General features: G+C 42.5%; 1 protein-coding gene across 1 annotated transcript in view; it reads left to right on the forward strand.

Annotated features, from left to right (window-relative positions):
• LOC123246219 (protein sidekick-2-like) overlaps nt 1-27,319 on the forward strand; it is a 177,993-nt gene that overhangs the window by 86,140 nt on the left and 64,534 nt on the right. Inside the window, exons 17-27 of the mRNA XM_044675152.1 lie at nt 11-145; nt 5,560-5,797; nt 7,317-7,432; nt 7,968-8,157; nt 9,340-9,438; nt 10,167-10,361; nt 14,149-14,350; nt 17,566-17,669; nt 18,436-18,506; nt 22,794-22,929; nt 26,810-26,866. Coding sequence (XP_044531087.1) covers nt 11-145; nt 5,560-5,797; nt 7,317-7,432; nt 7,968-8,157; nt 9,340-9,438; nt 10,167-10,361; nt 14,149-14,350; nt 17,566-17,669; nt 18,436-18,506; nt 22,794-22,929; nt 26,810-26,866 — 1,543 coding nt within the window. The remainder of the gene's footprint in view (nt 1-10; nt 146-5,559; nt 5,798-7,316; nt 7,433-7,967; nt 8,158-9,339; nt 9,439-10,166; nt 10,362-14,148; nt 14,351-17,565; nt 17,670-18,435; nt 18,507-22,793; nt 22,930-26,809; nt 26,867-27,319) is intronic.

Below are 27,319 nucleotides of genomic sequence, written 5' to 3' on the forward strand. Positions count from 1 at the left end.
CATGCGCCAGGTGAATATTGTGGGCACCAGCCCCCCCAGCCAACCCTCTCGCAAGATCCAAACCCTCCAGGCTCCACCCGACATGGCACCTGGCAACGTGACCCTGCGTACGGCCAGTGAGACTAGCCTTTGGCTGCGCTGGATGGTGAGACAGACTCCTGGGAGGGGATGGGGGGAGTAGGGGAACTATGAATCTCTGCAAAGGTGTCATCACTAATTGGTACCCAGAGAGGATACAGGCATGACAGGAGCTTGGAGTGCCCACCAGAATCCAGCACTAGGCAGAGAGTGTTCTGCTTTCAGAGAGGGAAAGGGAGAAGGTTTTCTGCTGCCACAAAGACCCTCTGTTCATGCATACCTATGTCCCCTTTTTAATCAGTCCACAAACATTTATTAAGCACCAGCTGTGTACCAGGTTTAGGGAAACAAACCTCAAGGAAGTTACCAATTTAGCCTGGGGAAACAACTTGTAAACATGAAACATATACTAAATAGATACAAAGTGATTGGGAAGGATTAGGCACTAGAATTCAGGAGAATCAAGAGTAACACTATCCCTGTTCCTGAATATTGCTCTTATATGACTTAATGAGTCATAAAAGTAACAGCATTTGTATCTCGATTCTAAAAAGAGTTCTTTAAAAAAGAACACATGTATATATGAATATATACATATAAGCTGAGTTTGAATCCTTTGCCCATCATTTTCTAAATGTGTGACTGTATGCAAATTACTTCTATCTGAGCCTCAGTTTTCTCACCTATAAAATGGGAATAATAGTGCTTATACCACATACATAGATCTAGTTATTTCCATGTTACCCATTAGAATGTAAGCTCCTTGAAGGTGGAGGTGGTGTTTTGGTCTTTATTTGTACCCCCCAGGGTTTAGCTCAGTACCTGGCTACATTACGACTACATAGTAATAAATTCATGACTTATAATGTGAATTTAGACAAAATACAATCCCATTCTGAGGGCTTTCTTTTCTGGGAAATAGAAGGGGAAATCCATTGGCTCTTATGTTCCCCCAAGGTAATAGTAGACAGTCAAGAAGTACAAAAGTAGGAGGCAGCATTATAGGATGTATGAGAAGTCAGGAGACCCAAAGTCAAGACCCAGTTCTTCTATTTGCTAACTCTGTGACTTTGGGCAAGTCACTAATCTCTTTGGGGCTGTTTGTTTATCTGTCAGATGAGGAAACTGGACTAGATCTTAACATTTTTGGTTGCAACAGGGACAGTTAGGTGGCTCAGTGGATAGAGAGCCAGGCCTGGAGACAGAAAGTCCTATGTTCAAATCTAATCTCAGACACTTCCTAGTTGTGTAATCCTGGGCAAGAGCCAGTACACAGTATTGTATCCATTCTAAAACAGAAGGTAGGGGTTTTAAAACAACAACAAAAACAACAAAATGGGTCGTGAACTACTCCAAAACAATGTAATATACTATTCATGTTATTCTTTTGTTGTTATTCAGTCATTTGGGGTTTTCTTGGCAAAGATACTGGAGTGGTTTGCCATTTCTTTCTCCAGCTCATTCTATAGATAAGGAAACTGAGGCAAACAGGGTTAAGTGATTTGCCCAGGTTCACACAGCTAGAAAGTGTTTGAGGCCAAATTTGAACTCATGGAGATGAGGCTTCCTGATCCCAAGCCCAGTGCTCTATCTACTGTGCTATAGCCACTCGCTATGATATTCTTTACAATTATTTAATACTGAAGGCACCATTAAAGAATTTTTCATGTGAACCCTTTAGACTATCAATATGAGACCTCTAAGGGATTATAAACTACTAAATGGGAGCCACTGGACTAAATTATCTCTAAGTCCCTTTTAGGAATAACAATCTATGAATCCTTTTAAGATAGCCCCAGCACCAAAAATAAATGGGAGGTATTCCAAAGAAGTAGTGGAAAAAGAATAAATAAATATAGGTGTATATATATGTATACATATGTGTGTGTGTGTGTGTATATATATATATATACCTGAGTTTGAATCCTTTGCCCATTATTTTCTAAATGTGTGGCTTTATGCAAATTACTTCTATCTGAGCCTCAGTTTTCTCATCTATAAAATGGGAATGATAATGCTTATATGACATACTTCATGGGACAGTTATAAGCTTCAATGAGATAATGTACCCACATCTTGTGCCCCACTTGAAGACACTGTTTTAATACTTTATTCACATTCTGTATCTCCTCCTTCCTAAGCAATGTTTGGGCCCCTCTGAGAGTCAGCTGTCCCCTTCCATACTTCACAGGGCTTTAAGTGTGCCAAGTAGATAAAAGGTTAAACCCTCTAATACCCAAGGGAGAGTAGAGGGGGAATAAAAAAGTAATCACTGACTTAGTAGAAGGCCCTGGGCAACTCTTAGCTTCACTTAATGGTGCACGGCCCGTTACCTTTCCTTCGCAGGTACCAGATCATGGGAATAAAGCTCCTTCTGCCTCTTAGCAATCCCATCAATTGCCATCCTAATGGTCTCTGGTCCGTTTCACTAAGTATTTTCATGAGCTGAGGGTTGAGAAGAGGGAGGGTTTATGTGGCAGATGGGCGAAGTAGAAGATAGTGAGGAGAGGTTACAGGGTAAGAGATGGAAAGAAGGGGTTTTGTAAGTGAATATTATGGATGAAGAGGTCCAAAGGCATCTGGGACTGTTCTAAAGGGGCCAGAAGATGGAATAAATAAGGAAGAGAATGAACTTGAGACCAAGGCTACCCATACAAAGTAACGACACTTGTATCTCAACTCTACATTCAGAAGCAATCTCCAGGATTGGATGGAAAATCTGAATACCTGTATGCCTGCACCACCTACAATCATCTACCACATGCCATGTCAGCTTAAGAACAAAGAAATTTCTTAAGCAGCTTTTTGCTAACATCCAAGGGAAACAACCCCAAATCAGAAGTGTTCTGGCTACTCTGACCCCACCAGCCAAATCATTAGACACACGACAGATGACCCCTCCTTGATCTCTAACAATTCAATTCATCAAACATTTATTAAATGCTATTAAGGTGGTACATCGTGGGGACACAAGGTGAGCGAGGTGAGCCTTGGAGGAAACAGCATATACAGGGATAAGGAAATACAAACTCTATATAAAAGGAATGAGGATGATCTCCATTTTATTCTGCCATAGATACTTCTTAGCTATATAACTCTTAGCTAGTCACTTGACCTTTTTCAGCCTCAGTTTCTTCATGGGGGAAATGAGGATATTAGATTCACCAACATTGAAGGTTCCCTTTTCAGCTCTAACTCTATGCTCCTATGATCCTAATTTGTGGAGATGGAGTGGATGGAGAAAAATAACAAATAGAAAGATCAGGAAAGACCTCATGTAGGAGCTGAGAGCCTGAAAGGGAGCGAGGGCAGGAAGGTCCTGATTGGTGCGAATAATGAATCCATGAATGGTCACATGTATTCAAATTTGCACTATTTAAAGTTATAATTATGTGAAATATAGTGATTGGTTCCAGCCCAGTGGACCAGTGCAGTGCAAATTCCAATAACGCAACCACTTCACAAGATTTCTTATTCACACTAATAAAGACCTAGCTGGATTTCTAAGAAGCGGAGACGGAGGGAAGGAGAACACTCCAAGCATGAAGAACAATACTTACTTGCAAAGCTACATAGGCAGGTTATAGAGTACAAAGCTCAGGAAACATTAAATAGGCCAGTTTGGCTGAAATGTAATGTATATGGGGAAGTAATGTGAAATAAGTCGGGGAAAGTAGACTGGGGCCAGACTATGAAGGGTTTTAAGTGCCAAAGAGGCATTTGTATTTTATCCTAGAGGTAATGGGGATCCACCAAAGCTTCTTTAGCAGGGGAATGGCATAATTAGACCCATGATTTTATATATATATATATATATATATATATATATGTATACACACACACACACACACACATATATATATATATATATATATATAAAATATAATTTTGGCAGCTTTGTGGAGAGTAGATGGAAGAGGCAAGATGTTGGAAGCAGAAGGACAAAGTAAGAGATTTACTGAAGGGGAAGCAAGGTGTCTTACTGAATAGAGAGCCAGGCCTGGAAATGGGAGGTCCTGGGTTCAAATATGACCTCAGACACTTCCTAGCTGTGTGACTCTGGGCAAGTCATTTAATCCCAATTGGCCTATCCTTACCACTCTTCTGCTTTGGAACTAATACATAGTATTGATTTTAAGAGGAAAGGCAAGGATTTGAAAAGAAAAGAAAAGAAAAGAAAGAAAAACTTACTGAAAGAGTCCACTGGAGAGGAGAGGAGGGTTTAAACAAGGGTAGAGTCCATGTGAGTGGCAAGAAATGGATGTGAGAGATATTATGAAGGGATAATCTATAAAACTTAACAATTGATTGAATATGGGGGCTATGGGTCGAGCTTGAGGGAAGAGTCAAGGACAACTTCGAGATTATGAACCTAACCAGGAATAAAGGGGCTTTGCAGGAATTGAGGTTAAATAGAAAGACAGTCCTAACAAAAAGGAATATTCTTTATGGTATGTAGTTTTCCTACTGCCTCAGCCAACTTCTCCCAAAACTGGTAATTAGCAGAAGCTATTTCATCATCATCATCATCATCATCATCGGTCTACGATAGCCAGCAATTATATGGCACTTTAAGATTTGCAAAGCAGTTTACAAATATTATCTCATTTGATCTTCACAACAGTCCTGAGAAGTAGGTGCTGTTACTATCCTGATGAGGAAACTGAGACAGAAATGGTTAAATGACTTGCCTAGAGTCACACAACTAGTGTCTGAGGCACGATTTGAGCTAAGGTCTTCCTGATCTTAAGTTCAGTATTCTATCCACTATATACTACGTGGCTTCCCACATTGCTACAATCAATAAATTCCTAACAATTTACTGGCAGATTGAGGGATATTTGGTGGGAAGTTGGGTGGGGACAGAGATGATTACACGTGGCCCTATAAGGGTTCTCCCAACAACTCCACCTGTCCTCTAGGCTTCACTGAGCACCCACAAGGTACTTAACAATGTAATAGATACGTAATAGAGAACGGATACTGTCAATGATCTAATGGTTTTCACTGTCTAATAGGAAAAACACATATGGTCAACAGAAATAATATAGATTTACAGTAGTACTAAAATGTACTTGGCAAGGAGAGAACATCTGGCCTCCTCTGGGCAGGTTAGAAAATGGTCTGAGTTCATCTTTTTTTTTAACCCTTACCTTTTCTCTTAGAATCTATACTAAGTATCAGTTCCAAGGCAGAAGAGAGACAAGGACTAGGCAATGGGGGTTAAGTGATTTGCCCAGAGTCACACAGCTAGGAAGTATCTGAGGTCATATTTGAACTCAGGACCTTCCATCTCCAGGCCTGGCACTTCATCTACTGAGCCACCTAAATTCCCCCATCTGGGTTAATCTTAAAGCTCTCCTGGACAAGAAAGGCTCTTAGTGGCCACTCACAGATGAGGAGGGATGGGACATAGTAGACAAGAAGGAAGCCATCTATATATCCCAGTCTGTCTGTTTCATCTCTCCCATTTTGCTACAGCCTCTCCCAGAAATGGAGTATAATGGTAACCCAGAGTCGGTGGGCTATAAGATCAAGTACACCAGATCTGATGGGCATGGCAAGACCCTGAGCCATGTGGTCCATGACCGGATCGAGCGAGAGTACACCATTGAGGACCTGGAAGAGTGGACTGAGTACCGAGTACAAGTCCAGGCCTTTAATGCCATTGGAACAGGACCTTGGAGCCAGATCGTTGTGGGGAGGACCAGAGAATCAGGTACATCCCTTGCCTCTTACCCTTACTCCAGCCTGATACCTCCTAACAACACTCTTTGTATCTATGTAGGCACAGCCTGGGTGCTGTGCCAGTTAGCTGAACTGGTATGCAGGGCAGGGTCAGAAGGACCAAAAGCATTGTATTCAGTTAGCATTTCATTTCTCCACCAAATGGAATAATACTCTTCTGAGCACCTGCTCTCTTTTTTTTTTTTTAATTTTATCTATCCCCTTACCTTCCTCCTTGAATTGATATTAAATATCTGTTCTAAGGCAGAAGAGTGGTAAGGGCTAGGAAATTGGAGTTAAATGACTTGCCCAAGGTACACGGTTAGGAAATGTCTGAGGTCAGATTTGAACCCAAGACTCCCACCTCTAGTCCTGGTTCTCTATCCACCGAGCCACCTAGCTGCCTCAGACAGATACCATTATGGATCAGTATACAGACTTTTTTTTTAACCCTCACCTTTTGACTTAGTGACAATTCTAAGACAGAAAAGCAACAAGGGCTAGGCAATGGGAGTTAACTGACTTGCCCAGGGTCACAGCTAAGAAGTATCTGAAACCAGATTTGAACCCAGGTCCTCCAGACCTGACACCCCAGCTCCAAGTTAGATCCCCCAATCTGCCTCAGGTGGGGAGAGCTGCTGATCTAGACTAATTTTGTCCCAGGAAACATGCTAATTGCCTCATGACAGAAAAAAAAGGGATTCCATTTCCCCAGAACATCATCCTTTTTTGGACATGGCCAAAATGGGAATTTATTTTGAATGACTATGCCTATTTGTACAAAAGTTTTGCTTTTCTTCAGTAGGGGTAAGGTAGGAAAGAAAAAAAAATCATTGTTTCTTCATTGAAAAAAATTAAATGGATATTTTTTAAATCTAGTCAGACTCTACCTTTTTTCCCCACAGCTTGATCATAGAATTAAAGATGTCCGACTCTCTCCAAAGGGTCTAAGAGAGATTAAGACTAGAACATGGAATGGGAGGTTCCAAGAAAACACAAGAATGAATCGAGATCTACCTTCTCTCTCCCCACCTTGCAGTGAACTCTTAATCAATTGCTAGGACCTCATGTCCTTCTAGATTGCAGTCAGTTGTCCGTGATTCACACATGAATTATCCACTTTATAGATTTGCCATGGCAAATTACCAATCGCAGGCTCACCTCTGTGGAACGCCCAGCAAGTGCCTGAGTCCCCTCCCTCCTACTATCAGTTATTATGTTCTCAAGACATGCAAACTCCTTTTAATATTAACCTTAACAATATATAATTAGGGAGACAAGTCTCTAGTGGGAAAGGCATGTAATGCATTCCAAAGCAAATAGAAGTGAGAGTGGAAATTTTCTGCCATTGGGGAATTACCTCTGCCTCTCCTCCCTTTCATTAGTGAGGGGTATAGAAGGTTGACTGTATTTCCCCCTCTCTCTGTGATGCCCTTCTACACCCCTCCCCATCAAAATGGAAAAGAATTTCAGCACTGAGCTGTTTTCTTTCACTGTCTCCCCTCCCACAGTTCCGTCCTCAGGCCCCACCAATGTGTCTGCACTGGCTACCACTTCAAGCAGCATGCTGGTACGCTGGAATGAAATCCCAGAGGCTGACCGAAATGGGCTTGTATTGGGCTATAAGGTGGGTTCCAACATAAGAAAAAAAGAAGCAAGGTGTCTGCAGTCTCAATACCCACAGCATCATAGTTATGAGCTATCCTTTTCCTTGGGATCCCCAGACCAGGATTGTCTATTGTATGGGGAAGAGGATTTGGGTCGGGGGTTGGAAGGCAAAAGGGCCTTTGCACCCTGGTTGAAGATGATTCTAATTCCACAAATATGGAGCAGTAAAACGGGAATCTCAGAGTCTCATCCTCATCTCTACCATTGACTCCAGCCAGTTACTGTCCCTCTCTGGTCTAGTTTCCTTCTCTGGAAAACAAGAGAGAGAATTTCTCCTCCATACTATGCTGGGCCTAAGAAGTTTTAAATACCTTAGTATCAAGTTTATATTCTTTGGTACCCCCTCTTAGATCCCAGGGAAATCATGCCACATCATGCAAAGGCCACCATTCTCCCCATTTCAGGCCCCAGCAGGAGGGGTTGAGACCACTGGAGATTTCTTGGCTCCTGCCAGCCCTATGGCTCTAACATTGCTTGTTGTGGTGTCTAACCAGGTGGTGTATAAAGAGAAAGATTCTGACACCCAGCCTCAGTTCTGGCTAGTGGAAGGAAACTCATCTCTCAGTGCCCAGCTCACCGGCTTAGGCCGATATGTGCTTTATGAGATCCAGGTGCTGGCTTTCACCCGAATTGGGGATGGTACCCCAAGCTCCCCACCTATCCTAGAAAGGACCCTGGATGATGGTGAGTATACATCTGAGGAACTCTGGGAATTGAGACTCATCCCATATTCCATTTTAGATTAGTTTTCTTCAGTCTTTTGCCCTTTATTGATGCTTGACCCTGGAGATTTGCCAAAACTGGCTTTCCTGGAGAGAAAGCAGCAGTGAGAAACAAGTTTATCCTATAGGGACTGCAATATTTACCTGCTGTGATTCACGAAGGGCATTAGTAGGATGGGGACTAGACTTGTGCTTTCACTGGTGAAGAAATAACCTTACTGCAGGGAACTTCAGCTTAAGAGTTCTAGAAGGGAGCCTGGAAGACCAAGCAGTTAAGTGATTTGCCCAGGGTCAAAATATGTGTGCCAGGATGTATCAGAGATGGGACTTGAACCCAAGGCTTTCTGCCTCTGAGGTCAGCTCTCTGTATACTACCCCATGCTGCCTTTCAAGAACTAGAGATTCTACTAGAAGAGATGTTCATCCTGGATTATGACTTGCTACAGGGCAGCAGGGGCAGCTAACTGGCCCAGTAAATAGACAGCCCAGCCTGGAGTCAAGGGGATCTGAGTTCAAATCCAGCCTCAGACACTCAGTGTGATCCTGGCCAAGGAGTCACAACTTAACCCTATTGGCCTCAGTTTCCTCATCTGTCAAATAAGCTAGAGAAGGAAATGGCTAACCACTCCAGTGTCTTTGCCAAGAAAAACTCACAAAGAGTTAGACACAATTGAACAGTAACAACAAAGGGGCAGCAATTGGAGAATTTCTCAGTTTCTGCTTTTGTTTCCTGCCCACTCTAGTGCAACTTGCCAATTTGAACACCAATTTCCTATCCAATTTTATTTGCATTTCATTCTGGGGCAAATCTCCAGGATCAAGCATCAACAAAGGACAAGGGACTGAGGAAGAAAAAGGAAAGACTGTTTTCAGTAGTTTCTCTTTCCTTCTGTACTTCTGGTCCTCCTGCACTTTTTTTTAAATAGTACTGCTCAGTACTGTAGCAAAAATCCCTATTAGATTGTGTTGACTGACCCCTTTATAGTCCAAAAGGGTCCCCAGACATAGACTCCAGTCTCTATTACTCCTGCCTGTACCCCTTTCCCACTTCCTCCTACTCCCCATTAACTAACTCCATGCCCCTGGAGAGAGACTAAAACTCAGAACTGCGTGAGGGATCTCATTATGGCCTTTCTGTTTCTAGTCCCAGGACCTCCCATGGGCATTCTCTTCCCAGAGGTGAGACCCACATCAGTCCGGCTGATTTGGCAGCCTCCAGCTGCTCCTAATGGCATTATTTTAGGTAAGCCTCAACCCTCTCCCTTCTGGAAATATGAGAGTTTTATTCTCGTGTGTGTGTGTGTGTGTGTGTGTGTGTGTGTGTGTGTGTGTGTGCTACTGGACTTGTGATTTTATCATTGTATGGAATTCCTAGAATCTTTGTAACTGTATGAGCTAAGGCAAGCTCTCTAATCATCTCTATCCCATGCTACCTCTTAGGTAAATCTCTAGGACTGTAAGTTACAGAAATGTCTATCTGCATTGGCAGAAGGATTTCCTCCACTAGAGAAAATTCCTGTGCTATTGAAATTGCCATACTAGTCTGAAATATAAGCATACATAAATATATATTTGTATTTCTCATAAATATTTACACACACATTTTCTATAGCATGTCAATGATATCATTAAAACTGGAAGCATGAGCTATGTCTGCTTTGCATTCAATGCCCCCTAGTGCCTGGTCCCAGGAGTTGGCATTTTTTAGCAGTTAATTACCTTGTTGCTGATTCCTGATCACAAATGCCAAGTCATTCTTCTCCTGACCCCATGTCACTCATTCAAAAAACAGTCACTTAAAATGTATTTTGTGAATAAATTGGTGAACTTTTAAGCAGAAAGAGTCCTATTAGATGATGTAAAATGGGATCCTCTCTGCCTATAGAGTCTTTCAGGAAAGGGTTGGATGAACTGAAGGGTGTTGGGGAAAGAGTCTATCCTGCTTTCCAGTGTTATCCTGCTTCTCCACAGCTTACCAGATTACCCACAGACTCAACACTACTACCGCCAACACTGCCTCGGTGGAGGTGCTAACCCCCAGTGCTCGCCAATATACCGCCACTGGTCTTAAGCCTGAATCTATCTACCTATTCCGAATCATGGCCCAGACCCGTAAGGGCTGGGGAGAGGCAGCTGAAGCACTTGTGGTGACCACAGAGAAGAGAGGTAACTATCCCTGGGAGGTCTGGGAAAGCTTGAGATGATATAGGGAGATAACAAGAAGAATTGGGATCCCCAACCCTGTGGATCTTTTCCTTGGCTGGAATAAGGATAACCTCAGAAACTCTGTTAAAGAATCTAATCAATGGTCAATCATCAATAAATATTTATTAAGTAAGTACCTACTGTGTGCCAGGGACTGTGTGCTAAGTGCTGGGAAAACAAAAAGAAGCAAAAGAAAATCCCTGCTCCCAAGGAGCTTACAACCTAAAGGGGGAAACAACAAGAAAACACATACAAAGAAGATATATACAGGATAAATAGGAAATAATTAAGAGAGGGAAGGCCCTAGATTTAAGAGGGATTGGGAAATACTTACTGTATTAGATGGGATTTTAGTTGGAAAGTAAAGGAAACCAAGAAAGCAGATGAGAAGAGTACAGATGAAAAGGGATAGCATTCCAGGCATGGGGGACAGCCAGAAAAAAATGTCCAGAGCCCAAAGACATGGAACATTGTTTATGCTATTCATGGAATATCATTGAGTCCAATGTCATTAGATGGAAGAATACATAGGGGTAGTAAGGTATAAAAGACCAGAAATGTGGGAAGGGGTTAGTTTATGAAGGATGTTGAATGCCAGAGAATTCCGTATTCAATTTTGGACATTATAGGGAGCCACTGAAGTTAATTGAGTCAGAAGTGGGGACTGGGCAGAAATTACATATTTGAACCTCTGATTTAAGAAAATTACTTTGATAGCTGACTGGAGAATAGACTGAAGTGGGGAAAGACATAAGACAGGTAGACCCCTCAGTAGTTTCTTGCAACTGTCCAAGCATAAGGTGACGAGGGCCAATAGCAGAGTGGCAGCAATGTCAGAAGAGAGAAAGGGGTGTATTTAAGAGATGTCACAAAGGTGAAATCAACAGGCTTTGGCAACAGTTTGGATATGGGGGGTGAGAGATAGTGGGGAATCCAGGATGACACCTAGGATGCAAACCCAAAGGGCTGGGAGGATGATATTGCCCGCTACAGACATAGAGAAGTTGTCAGGGCTGGGGAAGAAGAGGATTAGAAAAAAAGATAATGAGTTCAGTTTTAGACACATTGAGTTTAAGACGTTTACTGAAAAGCCAGTTCAAGGTGTCTGAAAAGCAGTTGGAAATGCAAGGTCGGAGCTCAGCAGAGAGGTTAGGACAGGATAAGCAGACTTGAGAAACTGAGACATATGTTGATAATTAAATCTGTGGGAGCTGATGAGATCACCAAGTGAAGTAGTATAGAGGGAAAAGAGAAGAGGACCCTGGGCAAAAGCCCAGGGAACACAACCCAGTTAGAAAGTGTGATCTGGATAAGCAAAGGAAACTGAGGAGAAGACAAGTAGGTAAGAGGAGAATCAGCAGAAAATGGTGTCCCAAAAGCAAGGAAGAAGAAAATATCCAAGAGAAGAGGGTCATCACCAATGCCAAAGGCTTCAGAGAAGTCAGGAAGAATGAAGATTGAGAAAAGGCCATTGAATTTGGCAACTAAAACATTATTGCTGATTTTGGAGAGAGCAGTCGGAATATTAAGGTCGGAAACCAGACTGCAAGGGGTTAAGTAGAGAATGAGAAGAAAGAAAGTTGAGGCTCCTATTGTAGATTCAATGTATTACCCTCCCTTCCTTCCCACAGGTATCCCATTCCAGATAATCATCACAATGGAACAATTTCTCAATTTTCTCTAGGGAGTTTACCACTTCTCTCCCACAGAATCTTGTCCAGGACCTTAGAATAGCTCAGATAATGCATCCACATGAATACTGGAGTTCTGCTTACCATTGTCTCTATGAAACTACTCTCTATAATAGTTACTAATCCTTTTTTAACTGACAAAACTAATGGCCTTTTCTCTGCACTCACCCTACTCATCCTCTCTTTCCTTGGCATTCGACACTGTTGATGACCCTTCTCTTCTTGGATACTCTCTCTTCTCTGGGTTTTCATCACACTCATACCTCTCTGACTACTCCTTCTTAGCCTCCTTTGCTGGATCTCCATCCATGTCATGTCCTCTAGCTGTGAGTGTAAGCCCAAGGCTCTGTCCTACCCCTTTCTCACTTATCAGTTTGGACCTCATCAGCTCCCATGAGTTTAATCATCTCTATATGAAAGATTTCCCAGATCTATGTGTTTAGCCCTAACTTTCCTAATCTGCAAGTCTGCATCACCAACTAACTGCCTCTTGAATGCTTCAAAATAGATGTCCCAGAGGCATCTCAAATTCAAAATCCAAAATGGAACATTCTTTTTCTCCAAAAACCCATCCCTCTTCTGAACTTCCCAGTTTCTGTTGAGGGCACTTCCATCCTTCCTTCCAGGCACCCAGGTTCATAACTGGGGGCTCCTTACTCTTACTTATCCCACATTAATTAACTGAAATATTATAATTTCTGCCTCTATCAACTTCTCTGGAATTTGTCCCCTTCTCCCATTTACAGAGACACCACCTTGGAACAGACCCTTGTCATCTCTCATCTGGACTATTTTGTTGTTGTCGGGTTTAGTCATGTCTGACTCTTGATGACCTCGGAGGTTTTCTTGTCAGAGATCCTGGAGTAGTTTGCCATTTCCTTCTCGAGCTCATTTGACAGATAAGGAAACTGAGTCAAGCAGGGTTAACTGACTTGTCCAGGGTCACAGTCGGTATCTGAGACCAGCTTTGAACTCAGGAAGATTCATCTTCCTGACTCCAGGCCCAGCATTGTGCCACATGGCTGCCCATTTTAGTAGCCTCCTATTGATTGGTCTCTCTGCCTCATCTCTCCTCATTCCAATCCATCCTCCACACAGACACAAAGGAGCTTTCCTATAGCACATAACTGACCATACCACACTCCCTTACTGAATAAACTCCCATGACTCCCTGTTGCCTCTAGGATCAAGTATAAATTCCTGTGTTTGGCTGTTTAAAGCCCTTCACAACCTGGTCCTAAACTACCTTTCCTGTAAATGATTCCTCTCTACACATTCTACAGTCTAGCCATACAGGTCTTCTTGCTGTTCCTCCTACAGCACTGTGTACTTCCCATTTCTGTTCCTTTGCATTGGCTGTCCAACATGCCTAGAATGCATTCATTCCCCACCTCCTATCTCTTAGGATCTCTGGTTTCGTTCGATACTCAACTTCATCTCCATTTTCTGCATGAAGCTCTTCCTGATCTCCCTACCTATCAGCCTTCCCCACATATGCACGCAGTATCACCTTGCATTTATTTTGTTTGTGTTTTGCAGAAACCTATATATTTGCATTTTTGCCTCTCCATGAGAAGGTAAACTCCTTGAAGAAAGGGACAATTTCAATCTTTGCTTGCCACATAGGAATCATTAATAAATGCACATTGATTGGAACAGCTGGGTGGCTCAGTGGATAGAGAGCCAGGTCTAGAGACAGGGGGTTCTGGGTTCAAATCTGTCCTCAGACACTTCCTAGCTGTGTGACCCTGGGCAAGTCACTTTACCCCCATTGCCTAGCCCTTACCACTCTTCTGCCTTGGAACCCATACTTAGTATTGATTGTAAGCCAGAAAGTAAGGCTTTCTAAAAAATAAATAAATGAACAAATACACAGTTATTGATTGCCCCTGTCAGGACACCAATCCAGAAAGCACCATTCATCAACTTGGCTATTGCCATCCTTTCTCTGCCCTGAAGGGTGCCAACAGTAGGTCGCTTCCTCAGGCACATGCCCTACTACTGTCTAGGGTTATTCAATGATAAATTTGACCTTCCTCCAATCTCCCCCCTTACAGATCGCCCACAGCCTCCTAGCAAGCCTGTAATAAAGCAGGAGAATGTGAAGGCACGGAGTGTACTGCTGTCCTGGGAGCCAGGTAGTGATGGCCTCTCCCCAGTCCGCTACTACACCATCCAGACCCGGGAACTCCCCAGTGGCAAATGGGCCCTGCACTCCTCTTCCGTGACCCACAATGCCACCTCATTTGTTGTGGACAGGTGAGACTCCCCATCCCTATCCCTGGGATCCTCCTTCAGTCCTGGGGGGTTGGCTCTGCCCATGCAAGGTACTTGTTTACATTACATTTGTGTCTCAGAAAGAACTTCACCAAACAGTTCCAGCCTGAAACTCCCCTCACCCCCATTCTCCAACCCCCAACCTTCTAGTCCGCTCAGTAGCTCCCAACATTCTTGTAAAGGGGGTTTCACTTTCCATTCAGTCATCCTCCTGGACCCCCCTCCCTCCATTCTAACCAGCTTCTTCTCCCTGCCTGGCACTAGCCCAGCTTCCCCATGGTGCCTTATTAGAATTTCTTCTTTATTGTACATTTCTGGAGCCCAGAGTACAGTATCAGTGGGGTGCTTTGCAGTCTTTCATTAACTATTCTTTGCAACCACAGCATTTTTCTCCTCATCTTTAATAGGGAAACTGAGCCACACTCCAGATTGCTAGCTTTAATGTAATTTAATTTTCAGTAGGTTATATTTTTATTCTCTACTTTACATGAGCAAGAATTCCAGCCACTCTTTTTTAAAAATTAAAAAGAAAGAAATTGAAGCTTGGAGCAATGTACTGCTATACTTTAACTCTTTAGATATTTGACTCTTTTCAAATCTCTTAAATGCAGAGGGGATGGCAATATTTGGGAAAAAGCTGATTCAGATTTCAGTAAGTTGGTGAAACTGTTCTTAGTACTAAAATGAGAGTGAGAAAGAGAGAGATGGACAGAGACAGAAGAGACAAAGTGAGCAGGCTCTCTCTCTCTCTCTCTCTCTCTCTCTCTCTCTCTCTCTCTCTCTCTCTCTCTCTCTCTCTTTCTCTGTCTCTTTCTCTCTCACACATACACACACACACACACTCAAAATGGTACTTGCAGATTGAAATGAATAAATGTGTCCTCAGCAGCTTCCTGCTCACAGCTAGATCTTTTTTTAAACCCTTACATTCTGTCTTAGAATCAATACTAAGTATGGGTTCCCAGGCAGAAGAGTGGTAAGGGCTAGGCAATGGGGGTTAAGTGACTTGACTAGGGTCACACAGCTAGGAAATGTCTCAGGCCATATTTGAATCCAGGACCTCCCATTTCCAGACCTGACTCTGCATCTGAACTACATAGCTGCCCTTCACAGCTAAATCTTTAAGAAATCCAGAAAATTAAGCTACCATGAGCTGAGAAAGAAAGCCCTGACATGAAAGTTTGGGACAGTGGTCTCTGGTCTTAATTTATCCCTCTCATCATTTGCTATTTCTTGCTAGCAGAGGTGAAATAATGTATTTACACTTAATAGGGCAGGTATATAAATCCCACCTCCCGCCCCTCAATGCATTTCAAAGGTTTGGTCTCTGAATGTTTCTGTCCAAAGGAGACTTTGAGCTTTCGCTGTGCTACGTGTTTCACTTACCACTGGAATTCTAAGGAAAACATCGTTTTCTGGAATGAGACATTTGTGCATTCAAAGGTGAATAATTATAATGAACAACCTGGACTGTCAAAAAGAGATGAGAAAGCATCTCCCTCCTTTCAGTGGGATTGGGAGACCAAGAGTGTGGAATATTATATACACCACGAGACAAAGTCACTGTGTCAGTTGGTTTTTGCTTAACTGTTTTTCATTGTTACAAGTAAGAATTCATTAGGGAGAGAAGCGAGTTATATCCAGGTCTGATGGGTGCAAAGCTAAAAGCTCAGCTTTATAGATAGATATCACTCTCTGAGCCATTGCTTGAATTGCTTTGGGTTCCTTGCTCTGGATTTCTTTAGGATGTGAGAAAAGAGCAAATGCTTTTATCTAAAAGGTATTGGTGACACTTCTATTTAAATGAATGCATGTACCTTGTGGTGCAAAGGATAGATCACTAGGTGTGGAGGCAAGAAGACTCTTCATTCAAACTCCACCTCAGACACTTACTTAGCTGTGTGATCCTTGGCAAGTCACTAAAACTTTCTGTGCCTCAGTTTCTTCATCTGTAAAATGAGGGAGTTGAACTCAATGGTTTCTAAGGTAGGTTCCTTCTGGCTTTAAATTTATGATCCAGTGATTCTTGATAAACTTATAAATGTAGTGCTTTTAAATGACCTTGTGGTACAGCAAGGTGGCTCAATGGATAGAAGACCAGGTCCTGGGTTCAAATTTAGCCTAAGATACTTCTTAGCTACGAGGCCCTGGGTAAGAAACAACTCCAATTGACTAGTTCTTATCCCTCTTCTGCCTTGGAACTATTACTTCATATTGATTCTAAGACAGAAGGTAAGGGTTTGGTTTTTTTTAAGTGACCTTGTTATACCACTATGTATGGCACATTAGGTAACTGCCTATCTTGCCTACCTCTACTTATAGCATTGGATGCTGACCAATTCAATTAACCTTTCCAGGACTTAGTTTTCCCATTTGTAATTTGGGAATGAGAATACCCATATCACTTCTTACCAGTAAAGGATGTGCAAATGATAACAATGAGGTCAGAGGCTTGGGACAGAAAGGTCCTGTAAACCTGAGCTATTATTCATTCATTTAATCAAATTATCTTCTTTTTAATGTATTTTTCTCAGTTGCATTCAGAAACAATTTTTAAAAAATCTTTCTGTCTTAAAACCCACACTAGAGGGGGGAGGGCGAGGGGTGAAGGGGAAAGTGGGAGCGTGAATCGTGTAACCATGTTAACTTTACTAAAAAATGAATATTAATAAATGTTTTAAAAAAACCCACACTAGATATCAGTCCTAAGACAAAAGAGTAGTAAGGACTAGACAACTAGGGTTAAATGACTTGCACAGGGTCACATGGCTAAGACATGTCTGAGACCAGATTTGAACTCAGGTCAGCCCAACTTCAGGCCTGGTGCTCATCTAATGTAGCATCTAGCTTCCCCTCAGAAACAAATTTTAACATTTGCATTTTGGTATTCTGTGATCCAAATTCTCTCCCTCCCTTTCCCCCACAGGTGGCAAGCAATATATGTTACACGTGTGCCATCATACAATATCTATTTCCATATTCATCCTTTTTAAAATGAAGACACATATTGTATGTTTAAGAAAAAATCATGACAGAGATAGAGTGAAGAATAGCATGCTTCCTTCTGCATTCAGGCGTCATCTTCTATGACAGGGGATAGCTTTATTAATCATGGGCTTCTTGGGGTTGTCTTGGATCCTTGCATTGTTAATAATAGTTAAATCTTTCCTAGTAATCAAATTATCTCTTTATTTCAGGCTCAAGCCATTTACTTCCTACAAATTCCGAGTCAAATCAACCAATGACATCGGGGACAGCGAATACAGTGAAGAATCGGAATCCCTCACCACACTCCAGGCTGGTCAGTGAGCCTTTCTCCTTTCTAACCTACGATGCAACCTTAACTTAAGCCACAGGTGGTTTCCCAGAGCTACAAGAGGGCAGTTGGCTGCTGGGTAGCAGTCATCTCTCTCAGCCCCTAAAGTGGGAGAAGTTAGGATAACCTCTGGATGGAGTTCCAAGGCATTCATTCACGTTGAGAATTACCTAGCCTGGGCCTTGTGGAAAGTAGCGCGTCTTAATGTGGTTACAGGCTTGGGGGAACAAAGACTCAAGGTTACCAGCTTAAATGATGTTACGTGCTAGCTCTCAGGCTGTATGACCACAGCCCTAGTCTCTGGTTCAAGTATTTGCTCTTTTCTCAAAGCCTAGTAAAACCAAGAACAAGGAACCAAAAGCAATCCAAGCAATGGCTTCTGAATGTAGTTGTTCTTAGAGCATCATCTCAGAAACTGCCCTGAGCCTAAAGAATGAGGCAAAGGGAACCAGAAATACTTAAACCCTTTGGGGGTTGGGCCGCGTTAAAGCCCCTGAACCCATTGTCCACTGTCTTTGGTCCCTCCCTTGTAGTCCCCAGGTGATCTCTCTCCCCCTCTCCGAAGAAGTCAGGTTGGTTTCATTCCCCACCCTTCCCCCCGAGCTAGGGGATAATTCTCCAGCCCCCACACTGTGGAACTCAAAGGGTTCCTGATGCTGGCTAACTTCCATCAAAAAACCACAGAGCTCATCTCAGTGCTTGAGAGGAGGCCCTGAGCTCCTGGATGTCACCATTTCTCCTCTCTTCCCAGCCCCAGAAGAAGCTCCCACCATCCTCTCTGTTACTCCTCATACCACCACTTCAGTTCTGATCTCATGGCAGGTATGGAAGGCCTGGGAGATTGGCGGGGAGTGGGGAGGTGGGGGGTAAAATGAGCATCCTAAGGGGATGGGGATATGCTCTGTGCTGAGACATAAGCCTTAGAGAAGACTTGAGAAATGGGCATGATATTTCTTAAGATAGAAAAGGTAAAGGCACCAAGGGGAGGGATTAACCATAATGGGGAGAGGGAGTAGTTTTTCCCCAAAGCACATGTACTACAGCAATTGCACTAAGGATACAGGAAAGGATTCATCAAAGTCCTCACATACACATCCCACCAGTAAGTGAAGAGATTCCCAGCAATAAAACCTGGAAATACATGTGCCCCTTATTTTATTTTTTTTAAAACCCTCACCTTCTGTCTTAGAATCAACACTGTGTATTGGTTCCAAGGCAGAAGAATGGTAAGGGCTAGGCAATGGGGGTTAAGTGACTTGCCCAGAGTCATACAGCTAGGAAGTACCTGAGGCCAGATTTTAACCCAGGATCTCCCATCTCTAAGCCTGGCTCTCAATCCACTGATCCATCTGTCCTTTATTTTATATACACCTTGCTTCTTAGCTTTGTGCTTGACATCTTTTTTAGGTTCTTTCCCTCCAGGGAAATCAGCAGTTCCCGCCCCCCTCTTCAATTTTCCACCAAGTCACACTCACTGATGTTTCCCCAGATACAGAGAGTTACCATCTCCCCTACTGAGAAGAGTGTCCAAGGAACATTACTCTAGTCTTCACCTTCTAGGACCCCAGGCTTAATCTGCCTAGCTCCTCTGCAGCTGGGGGCCTGGTCAATAAAAGAATGAAAAAAATATTTAGTTATATACTCACTATGTGGCAAGAACTGTGCTAAACACCAGGAATATATAGAACATTTGAGAGCTCTTATTCTCAAAGGGCTCTCACTCTAATTGGAGGAGGTGATGTATAAAAAAGTCTGGCTGCAGGGCAGAAAGAAAGGCTCCAAAATCTTAAGTTCTAGAAGTTTGCAAGGTATAGAGCAGGGATCGGCAACCTTTTTGGCCTTGAGAGCCATAAACGCCACATTTTTAAAAATGTAATTTCGTGAGAGCCGTACAGTGCTCACAGTGCGCACTCCTGTAACGGTGCCTGAAAAAAAACTGACTTTATGGCTCCTGCAGAAAGAGCCATATCTGGCCCTCAAAAGAGCCGGATATGGCTCGGGAGCCATACGTTGCCAACCCCTGGACAAGACAATTGGCGCTAAGTGACTTCCCCAAGATCTGAGTGTCTGAGGTAATAGATATGAAGAGACAGGGACTGGTCCTATGATTTCATTGATATGGGGGGGGGGGGACTCCAAAATGAGGAAACTTCCTTTCCCAATGCAGGTCAGTACCTTCTCTTCAGCTTTGAGACTCACTCTCTACATGGTGCTGTGGACAGAGTGCTGGATTTGGCATCAGGAAGACCCGAGTTCAAATCCTGCCTCAGATATTTACTAGCTGTGTGAACCCAGGCAAGTCACTAAACCTCTGCCTGCCTCGGTTTCCTCATTTGTAAAATGGAGATAATATCACCTACCTCTCAGGGTTGTTAGAGGACAAAACAAGATAATATTTGTAAAGTGCTTTCAAACTTTAAAGCACTGTCTAGATATATAATTATACCTATATGGCATATGTTCTGTAATTGTCATATAAATTAGTTTTATATTGTTCCATATATACTTATTAAAGACGGAGTGAGGCAAGACTTGAAACCAGGTCTTTGTGGCTCTGAGGTTATTACAAACATCAGAAGTCCTACCTCTATCTTAAACACTGTGCTGCATCTCTCAGTGAGAGTATTTGTTTAAGCCCAGTGCCTGGCTCACAGGACGCACTTAATAAATGCTTGTCAGCTCGTCTTTTTTAAATTGTTATTTTTATTTTCATGGCTCAGATAAATCCACTGTTAAAACATTGGAACAGTAGGGACCTATATACCCTAGTTCAAATGTATACGGTATTTTACCGTTTATTGTCTTCCCAGGCTTTCCTAAGACTCAGCTCATATCCCATTTGTTGTAGGAGGCGCTTCCTGGTTCCTGCCCCACCACACCTTCCCAGCTGCTATAGCCTTCCCATTAAGATTCCCTCCTCTTTACACTTCATATCTCTCTGTCTCTGTCCCTGTCTCTGTCTCTCTGTCTCTGTCTGACTCTCTCTCTCTCTCTCTCTCTCTCTCTCTCTCTCTCTCTCTCTCTCCCTCTCCTTCTCCTTCTCTCCCTCTCTCTTTTTAAAAACCTTTATCTTCTGTCTTAGTATCGATTCTAAAACACAAGAGTGGCAAGAGCTGGGCAATCAAGGTTAAGTGACTTACCCAGGGTCACATTGCTAGGACGTGTCTGAGGCCAGATTTGAACCTCCTGACTCCAGACCTGGTGCTCTATCCATTGTTGCTCCTTGTATGTAACTAGTTGCTTGCATGTTGTCTCTCTCATTAGTACGTGAGCTTCTGGAGGGCAGAGGCTGTGTGCTTTTTGCCTTTCTTCGTAATCCCAGTCTTGGCACATAGTAGGTGCTTAAGAAATGCTTGTTGAGGAGGTAACTAGATAGCATAGTGGATAGAGTGCCAGGTCTGGGTTCAAATCTGGCCTCGGATACTTCCTAGCTATGTATCCCTGGTTAAGTCACTTAACCCTGATTGTCTAGCCTTTGCAAGAACTGATACTAGAGGAGGCATCTAGATGGCTTAAAAGATAGAGAGTCACCATGCCCAGAGATGAGAAATCCTGGGTTCAAGTTTGACCTCCAACACTTTCTACCTGTGTGCCCCTGGGCAAGTCCCTTAGCCCTCACCTAGCCCTCCAATTACCTAGCCTTTACCACTCATCTGTCTTAGAACTGATACATTGGCAGAAGGTAAGGGTTGTTGTTTATTTTTAATATTGTATTATGAGTACATCTCCCTTCTCCACCACCACCCAGTTGTTAAATATTTATCAGCACACCCAGTGGGTGCAGAAGACTTGAGAGAACAAACAAAGGATAGAGAAAGGTGTGAGCTAAATCTAACAGTGATTAAATAAACATTTATTAAGAACTTACTTTGGGAGGCAGTTAGTTAAAAGATTGAGAACCAGACCTAGAGACAGTAGGTTCTGGGTTCATATGTGGCCTTAGACACTTCTTAGCTCTGTGACCCTGGGCAAGTCCCTTAACCCCAATTGCCTGGCCCTTATTGCTCTCCTACCTTAGAATTGACAGGCTTTTAAGAAAGAAGAACTTAGTATGTTCCAGGAACTAGGCTACACACTAGAGATACCAAGAAAATACAAAAACATCCCTAGCCCCAAGGAACTCACTTTCCAATGGGAGAGACAACACCAAAATGACTGTACAGACAGGAGGCAAGTTGGGTAATTGCAGAGGGCGGGCACCAGCATTAAAGGGAAAAGTTTCATGGAGCAGGTAAGATTTTAGCTGAGACATGAAGGAAGCAGGAGAAGCTAAGCAGCAGGGGTGAGAAGGGAGGGATGCTAGGCATGAGGGACAGCCAAACAAAATACAGACTTGGGAGATGGAGTGTCTCATGGGAAGAATTACAAAAAAGACCCAAGACTACAGGGTACCTGGAGGATGGAATAAGGTGTAAGAAGAATGGAAATATTGAAAGGGGCTAGATTATGAAGGTCTTTAAAACCAAATAGGGTAATAGGGAGCCACCAGAGTTTATGGAAGGAGGAAAAGAAAGAGACACAGTCAAACCTGTGCTTAGGAAGATCACATAAGATCATTTTTTAAAAAGCTCTTACCTTCTATTTTAGTATCAATTCTAAGACAGAAGAGTGACAAGGGATAGGCAATGGGAGTCAAGTGACTTGCCTAGGGTCATACAGCTAGAAAATGTCTGAGGCCATATTTGAACTCAGAACCTCCAAACTCCAGGCCTGGTGCTCTATCCACTGAACCACCGAGATGCCTCAACATGTGGTCCTTTTACATGTATATGATTTGAATTGTTTCTCTCTTCACAAGTATTTTGATAAGTTATTTTTCAGTCCAGTCATGTCTGAGTCCTCATGCTCCCATTTCATGTTTTCTTGGTAAAAATACTGAAGTAGTTTTCTTCTCCAGCTCATTTTACAAATGTGGAAACTGAGGTAAGCTGGGTTAAGTGCCTTGTCTAGGATACACACTTAGTAAGTGTCATAAGCCAGATTTGAACTCACAAAGATGAATCTTCTTTAGTCCAGACCTAGCACTCTGTCCACACTGTGCCACCCAGCTGCCCTTCTCACACATATATAATATAGACTGTCTCCCTCTTTGGTTCCCTCCATCTGCAGCCACCAGCTGAAGACAAGATCAATGGAATTCTGCTGGGCTTCCGGATCCGCTACCGAGAGCTACTCTATGAAGGGTTGCGGGGCTTCACAATGAGAAACATCAATAATCCCAGTACCAAATGGGCTGAGCTCACCTGTGAGTACAGAGACTTGGGGAAATGGGGGAAGGAGAGAAGGGAGGAGGGAAGAAGGGAAGAGGTGTGAAGTGATCCTACCCAACCTTAGCAAGACTCCAGTGGTGCCTGGCATCCCATCCTCAAGCTCTGACTCATCCCTTCATTGCCCACTCTGTTCCTGGAGCCAGCCCTTAAGCCATCTATGTGATAGCCTTGAAATTCTTTATTCCTCTCTATTCTCAGACAGCTCTTTCAGCCCCTTCTTTATTCCTTCTACTCTCATCCTCTGATCCATGATCATTAGCTCCAAGATAGCTTTCCTCTTGCTTGCTATGTGTTCTTGTGATGACAACAGCCTACCCAGGTGCACCCCTGTCCCTCCCACCAAAAAAAAAATTGACTCCTAGAAAATCAGTGGGGATTTGGTCTAGCAAAAAGGAGCCCTATCTTTTTTTTACCCTTACCTTCTATCTTAGAACTAATACTGTTTTGATTTTGGTTCTAAGGCAGAAGAGTGGTAAGGGTAAGGCAGTGAATGTTAAATGACTTGCCCAGGGTCACCCATCTAGGAAATGTCTGAGATCAGATTTGACCTCCCATCTCCAGACCTGGTTCTCTATTCACTGAGCCACTTATTTACCCTGCCAAGAAGCCCTATCTTAAAAGAATGCCATGATCTTAGGGAATTCTATCACCCTGCCTGAGCCATCATTCTCTCTATTTTAAAAAGTCTTCACTTCTCTTCCTGATCCTGGTAAAATGGGGGCATTACATAAATACACAAATCCCACATTTGTAACTCAATACTTAAAGAATCAATCAATCAAAAAGGCACAGGAGATAGAAAGGCAAAGAATGAAACAATCTCAGTTCTCAAGGAGCTGACATGCTAACAAATGTGTGATTTCATTCGTGTGGGTGCCCCCCTGCACCAAGGCAGGTCATAACCACTCTACCACTTCATAGAAGGCCTCTAGAGGTTCTGTAACCAGAATATTCGTCACCTTACATCCAAAATGATGATGAGCCTTTCTGAACTCAAGTAGCCTAGTCCTCAAATGGAGGACTTAGAGTCCACCAACAGGCTCACACTCAAATCTTTGCCAACTTGGTAGGACGTGCCAGAGCTTGCTTAGCTGCATTTGAAAATATACCATATGCCACAAGGAGGGATCAAAGAAGAATTCAAAGGGAGGATAAGATAGATGAATGGATGGATGGATGGATAGATAGATAGACAGATAGACAGATAGATTAGATAGATAGATAGAAAGATGGATAGATTAGATGGATGGATAGATAGATAGATTAGATGGATAGATAAAAAAGATAGATAGATTAGCTGGATAGATTAGATAGATCGATTAGATAGAAAGGTAGTTAAATAAACAGATGGGCCAACAAAGAGATAGATAGATAGATAGATAGATAGATAGATAGATAGATAGATAGATAGATAGATAGATAGAATTAGGGGCTCAGTAGACAGAAAACATAGATATAGAAAAATAATTAAAGATAGAGATAATTAGAGAAAGATCACCAAAGAAAGATAAATTAAATATAGGTACTAGACTGAGATACAGACAGATAATAGAGATAATTAGACATAGAAAGATAACTAGAGGTGATAGATAAAAATAGAGGTAGATTGACAAAAAAAAAGTATTCAGAGATGTTAGAGAGATGAAGTTAGGCAGACACAGATATACAAAAATAATTAAAGGAGGCACTGAGGTGGCTCAATGGATTGAGAGCTAGAGATGGGAGGTCCCGGGTTCAAAGCTTGCCTCAAATACTCCATGGCTGTGTGATCCTGGGAAAGTCACTAGACTCCCATTGTCTATCCCTCCTTACTGCTTTTCTTCCTTGGAACCTAAAATGGAAGGTTAGAGTTTGTTATTTAAAGAAAAATAATAAAAGATTGTATACACAATTAGATATAGATAATCAAAGAAAGATAAGTAGACATTGATAACTAGACAGATATCAATAGATAGATAATAGAGGTAGATAATTAGATAGACAAATATAGAGAGATAATTAGAGATGATAGATAAAATAGATAATCAGATTGATATAGAAAATAATTCATTAGAGATAATAGAAATGAAAATAGTCACATAGATATAGAAAAATAATCAGAGATTTTAGATACAGTTAATTAGATAAAGATAGAAAAATAATTAGGGAAAATAGAGAAATAAACAGATTAATAGATAGTGGACATGGAAAGATAGAAATAGATTATTAAAGAAAGCTAATTAGTCAGAAAAGATCAAAAGATAATAGAGCTAGACATTCGGGCTAAATAGACATAATAGAACCTCTATAAATAGTAATAATAATCACAATAGCTGCTATTTATATTGTACTTTAAGATTTACAGACCACTTTACATACACGTTATCTATTTTGAACCTCACAACCCGATGGAATAAGTGCTATTATTATGGCAGGATAATGTTGGGCAGTCCAGTATAGGAAATTCAGTGCTGTGGGAATGCCTGGGTTCAAATCCTGCCTCTGATAATGACTTTGTTGTGTTGGGCAAGTCATTTAACCTGTTTGTGGCTTAGTTAGCTCTCTAAGACTTACCTACTAAAGACAATGAGGGTCTGTGCCCCTGGGGAAGGGAATTTCCCTACACTGATGAAATCCCTCACCCAGTGCTTATTTGCCTGAGGAAGCAAGGAAAGCATCTGTGTTTGAAGAAGATTGCAATGATTTCACTAACGTACACTGGAGAAAACTGATTTACCGGGGATTTTATAACACTGAAACAAGTACAAGGGAATTATCATATGGTTATTTTGTGAGCATTCAAATATGACATAGCCAGGAAGTAATGAATACAATGATTTCCACAAGGCGGGCTAAAAAAAAAAAATCTCATTTTTAAGTAGTTATATCATAGGCATGCACTGCAAATGCTCACAATATATGTGTGTGCACGTGTGTGTATTCACTGTCCCTGCTTTCAAAACCCCACCCCTGCCTTTTTTAAAATTTTGTCTTCTAAAACCATATGATGTCAATATAGCCTGACAATTGTAATTTGGGACCTCTTTGAGCTGGCACTTCCACTTCCACCCTCAGCCATGTAACTGAAAAATTCCTCCCCTCATCAGCCTTCAGTAGCCCAACGGAAGTCATAATAGAGTATGGGGACATCATCAGAAAAGGTTGAAGCAGAATCCACATGGTTTTAAAGGTCAACAGAACTGATTATTGGGAGCAGCTAGGTGGCTCAGGGAACTGAGAGCCAGGCCTAGAGATAGGTTCAAATCTGGCCTCAGACATTTCATAGCTGTGTGACCCTGGGCAAGTCACTTAACCCCCACTGTCCAGCCCATTCTCTTGCCTTGAAATCAACACGCAGTACTGATTCCATGGTGAAAGGTAAGGGGTTTTAAAGAAAGGAGGAGGAAGAGGAGAAGGAAGAAGGAAGAAGGGAGGAGAAGGAGGAAAAGGAGAAGGGAGAAGGAAGAAGGAGAAGGAGAAGAAGAAGAGAGTAATTATGAATCTTAGCTCTGATACTCATTTACTTGCAATAGGAGCCAAATCATCTGAGCCTCTCCATTTCTGTATCTGTAAAATAAGGGGTTATTTGAGTGTCTTTGGGGCCCGAGATCATACCCCAGTGGTAGGTGCTCTCATCCTGGCTTTGTCCTTGCTTCCCCCTCACATTCTGCTAACCCAGTGTCTAGAGAGGCTCCTTTCTTGCTTCCACTGGAATTCTTGGCCTCCTATTAGCAGCTGTCTTTCTCCTATTCCCCATATAATTGTCAACATCATTGGTGTCTCTCTGTGAAATGTTCAGCGTGTGTGTGTGCACTAACCTCTATGTACTCTGTCCCTTCTGATCCTCCTCCCCGCTTCCCCTGCACCTGCCAACAGCTATGTATGCTGTGCGGAACCTGAGCCGACCCAGCCTCACGCAGTATGAACTGGACAGTAAGTCTTCTTGTTTCTCCACTCTAATCTCTAAGTTGAACCCCACCCCCCCATCCCTACCCTGTGGGTGCTCTTCTGTTATTGGGCAGGGCTAGTGTTTCTCCTCAAACATGCCCGATGTGCAGATTCCTCCTGAGTTGGGGAAAGAATACAGAGCAGAAACATCCCTCTTTTGATGAAAAGGTGAAGGTGTGTAGGTGCAGAATGGTGCATACATTCAGATGGAATCACGATGTCTGCTAGATTTTTTTCTTTACTGCTAGAAAGGGAGATTTCATTGTGAGAGTGATGAGGCAGAATATTCAGAAATGACTGCTATATGAAAACAAAGGCACAGGGGCAGCCAGGTTGCTGAGTGAATAGAGAGCCAGGCCTGGAGATGGAAATTCTTGGATTCAAATCTGGCCTCAGATACTTGCTAGCTGTGTGACCCTGGGCAAGTCACTTAACTCC

The sequence above is a fragment of the Gracilinanus agilis genome, chromosome 4, assembly GCF_016433145.1.
Source record: "Gracilinanus agilis isolate LMUSP501 chromosome 4, AgileGrace, whole genome shotgun sequence".
In the NCBI taxonomy this organism is placed as follows: domain Eukaryota; kingdom Metazoa; phylum Chordata; class Mammalia; order Didelphimorphia; family Didelphidae; genus Gracilinanus; species Gracilinanus agilis.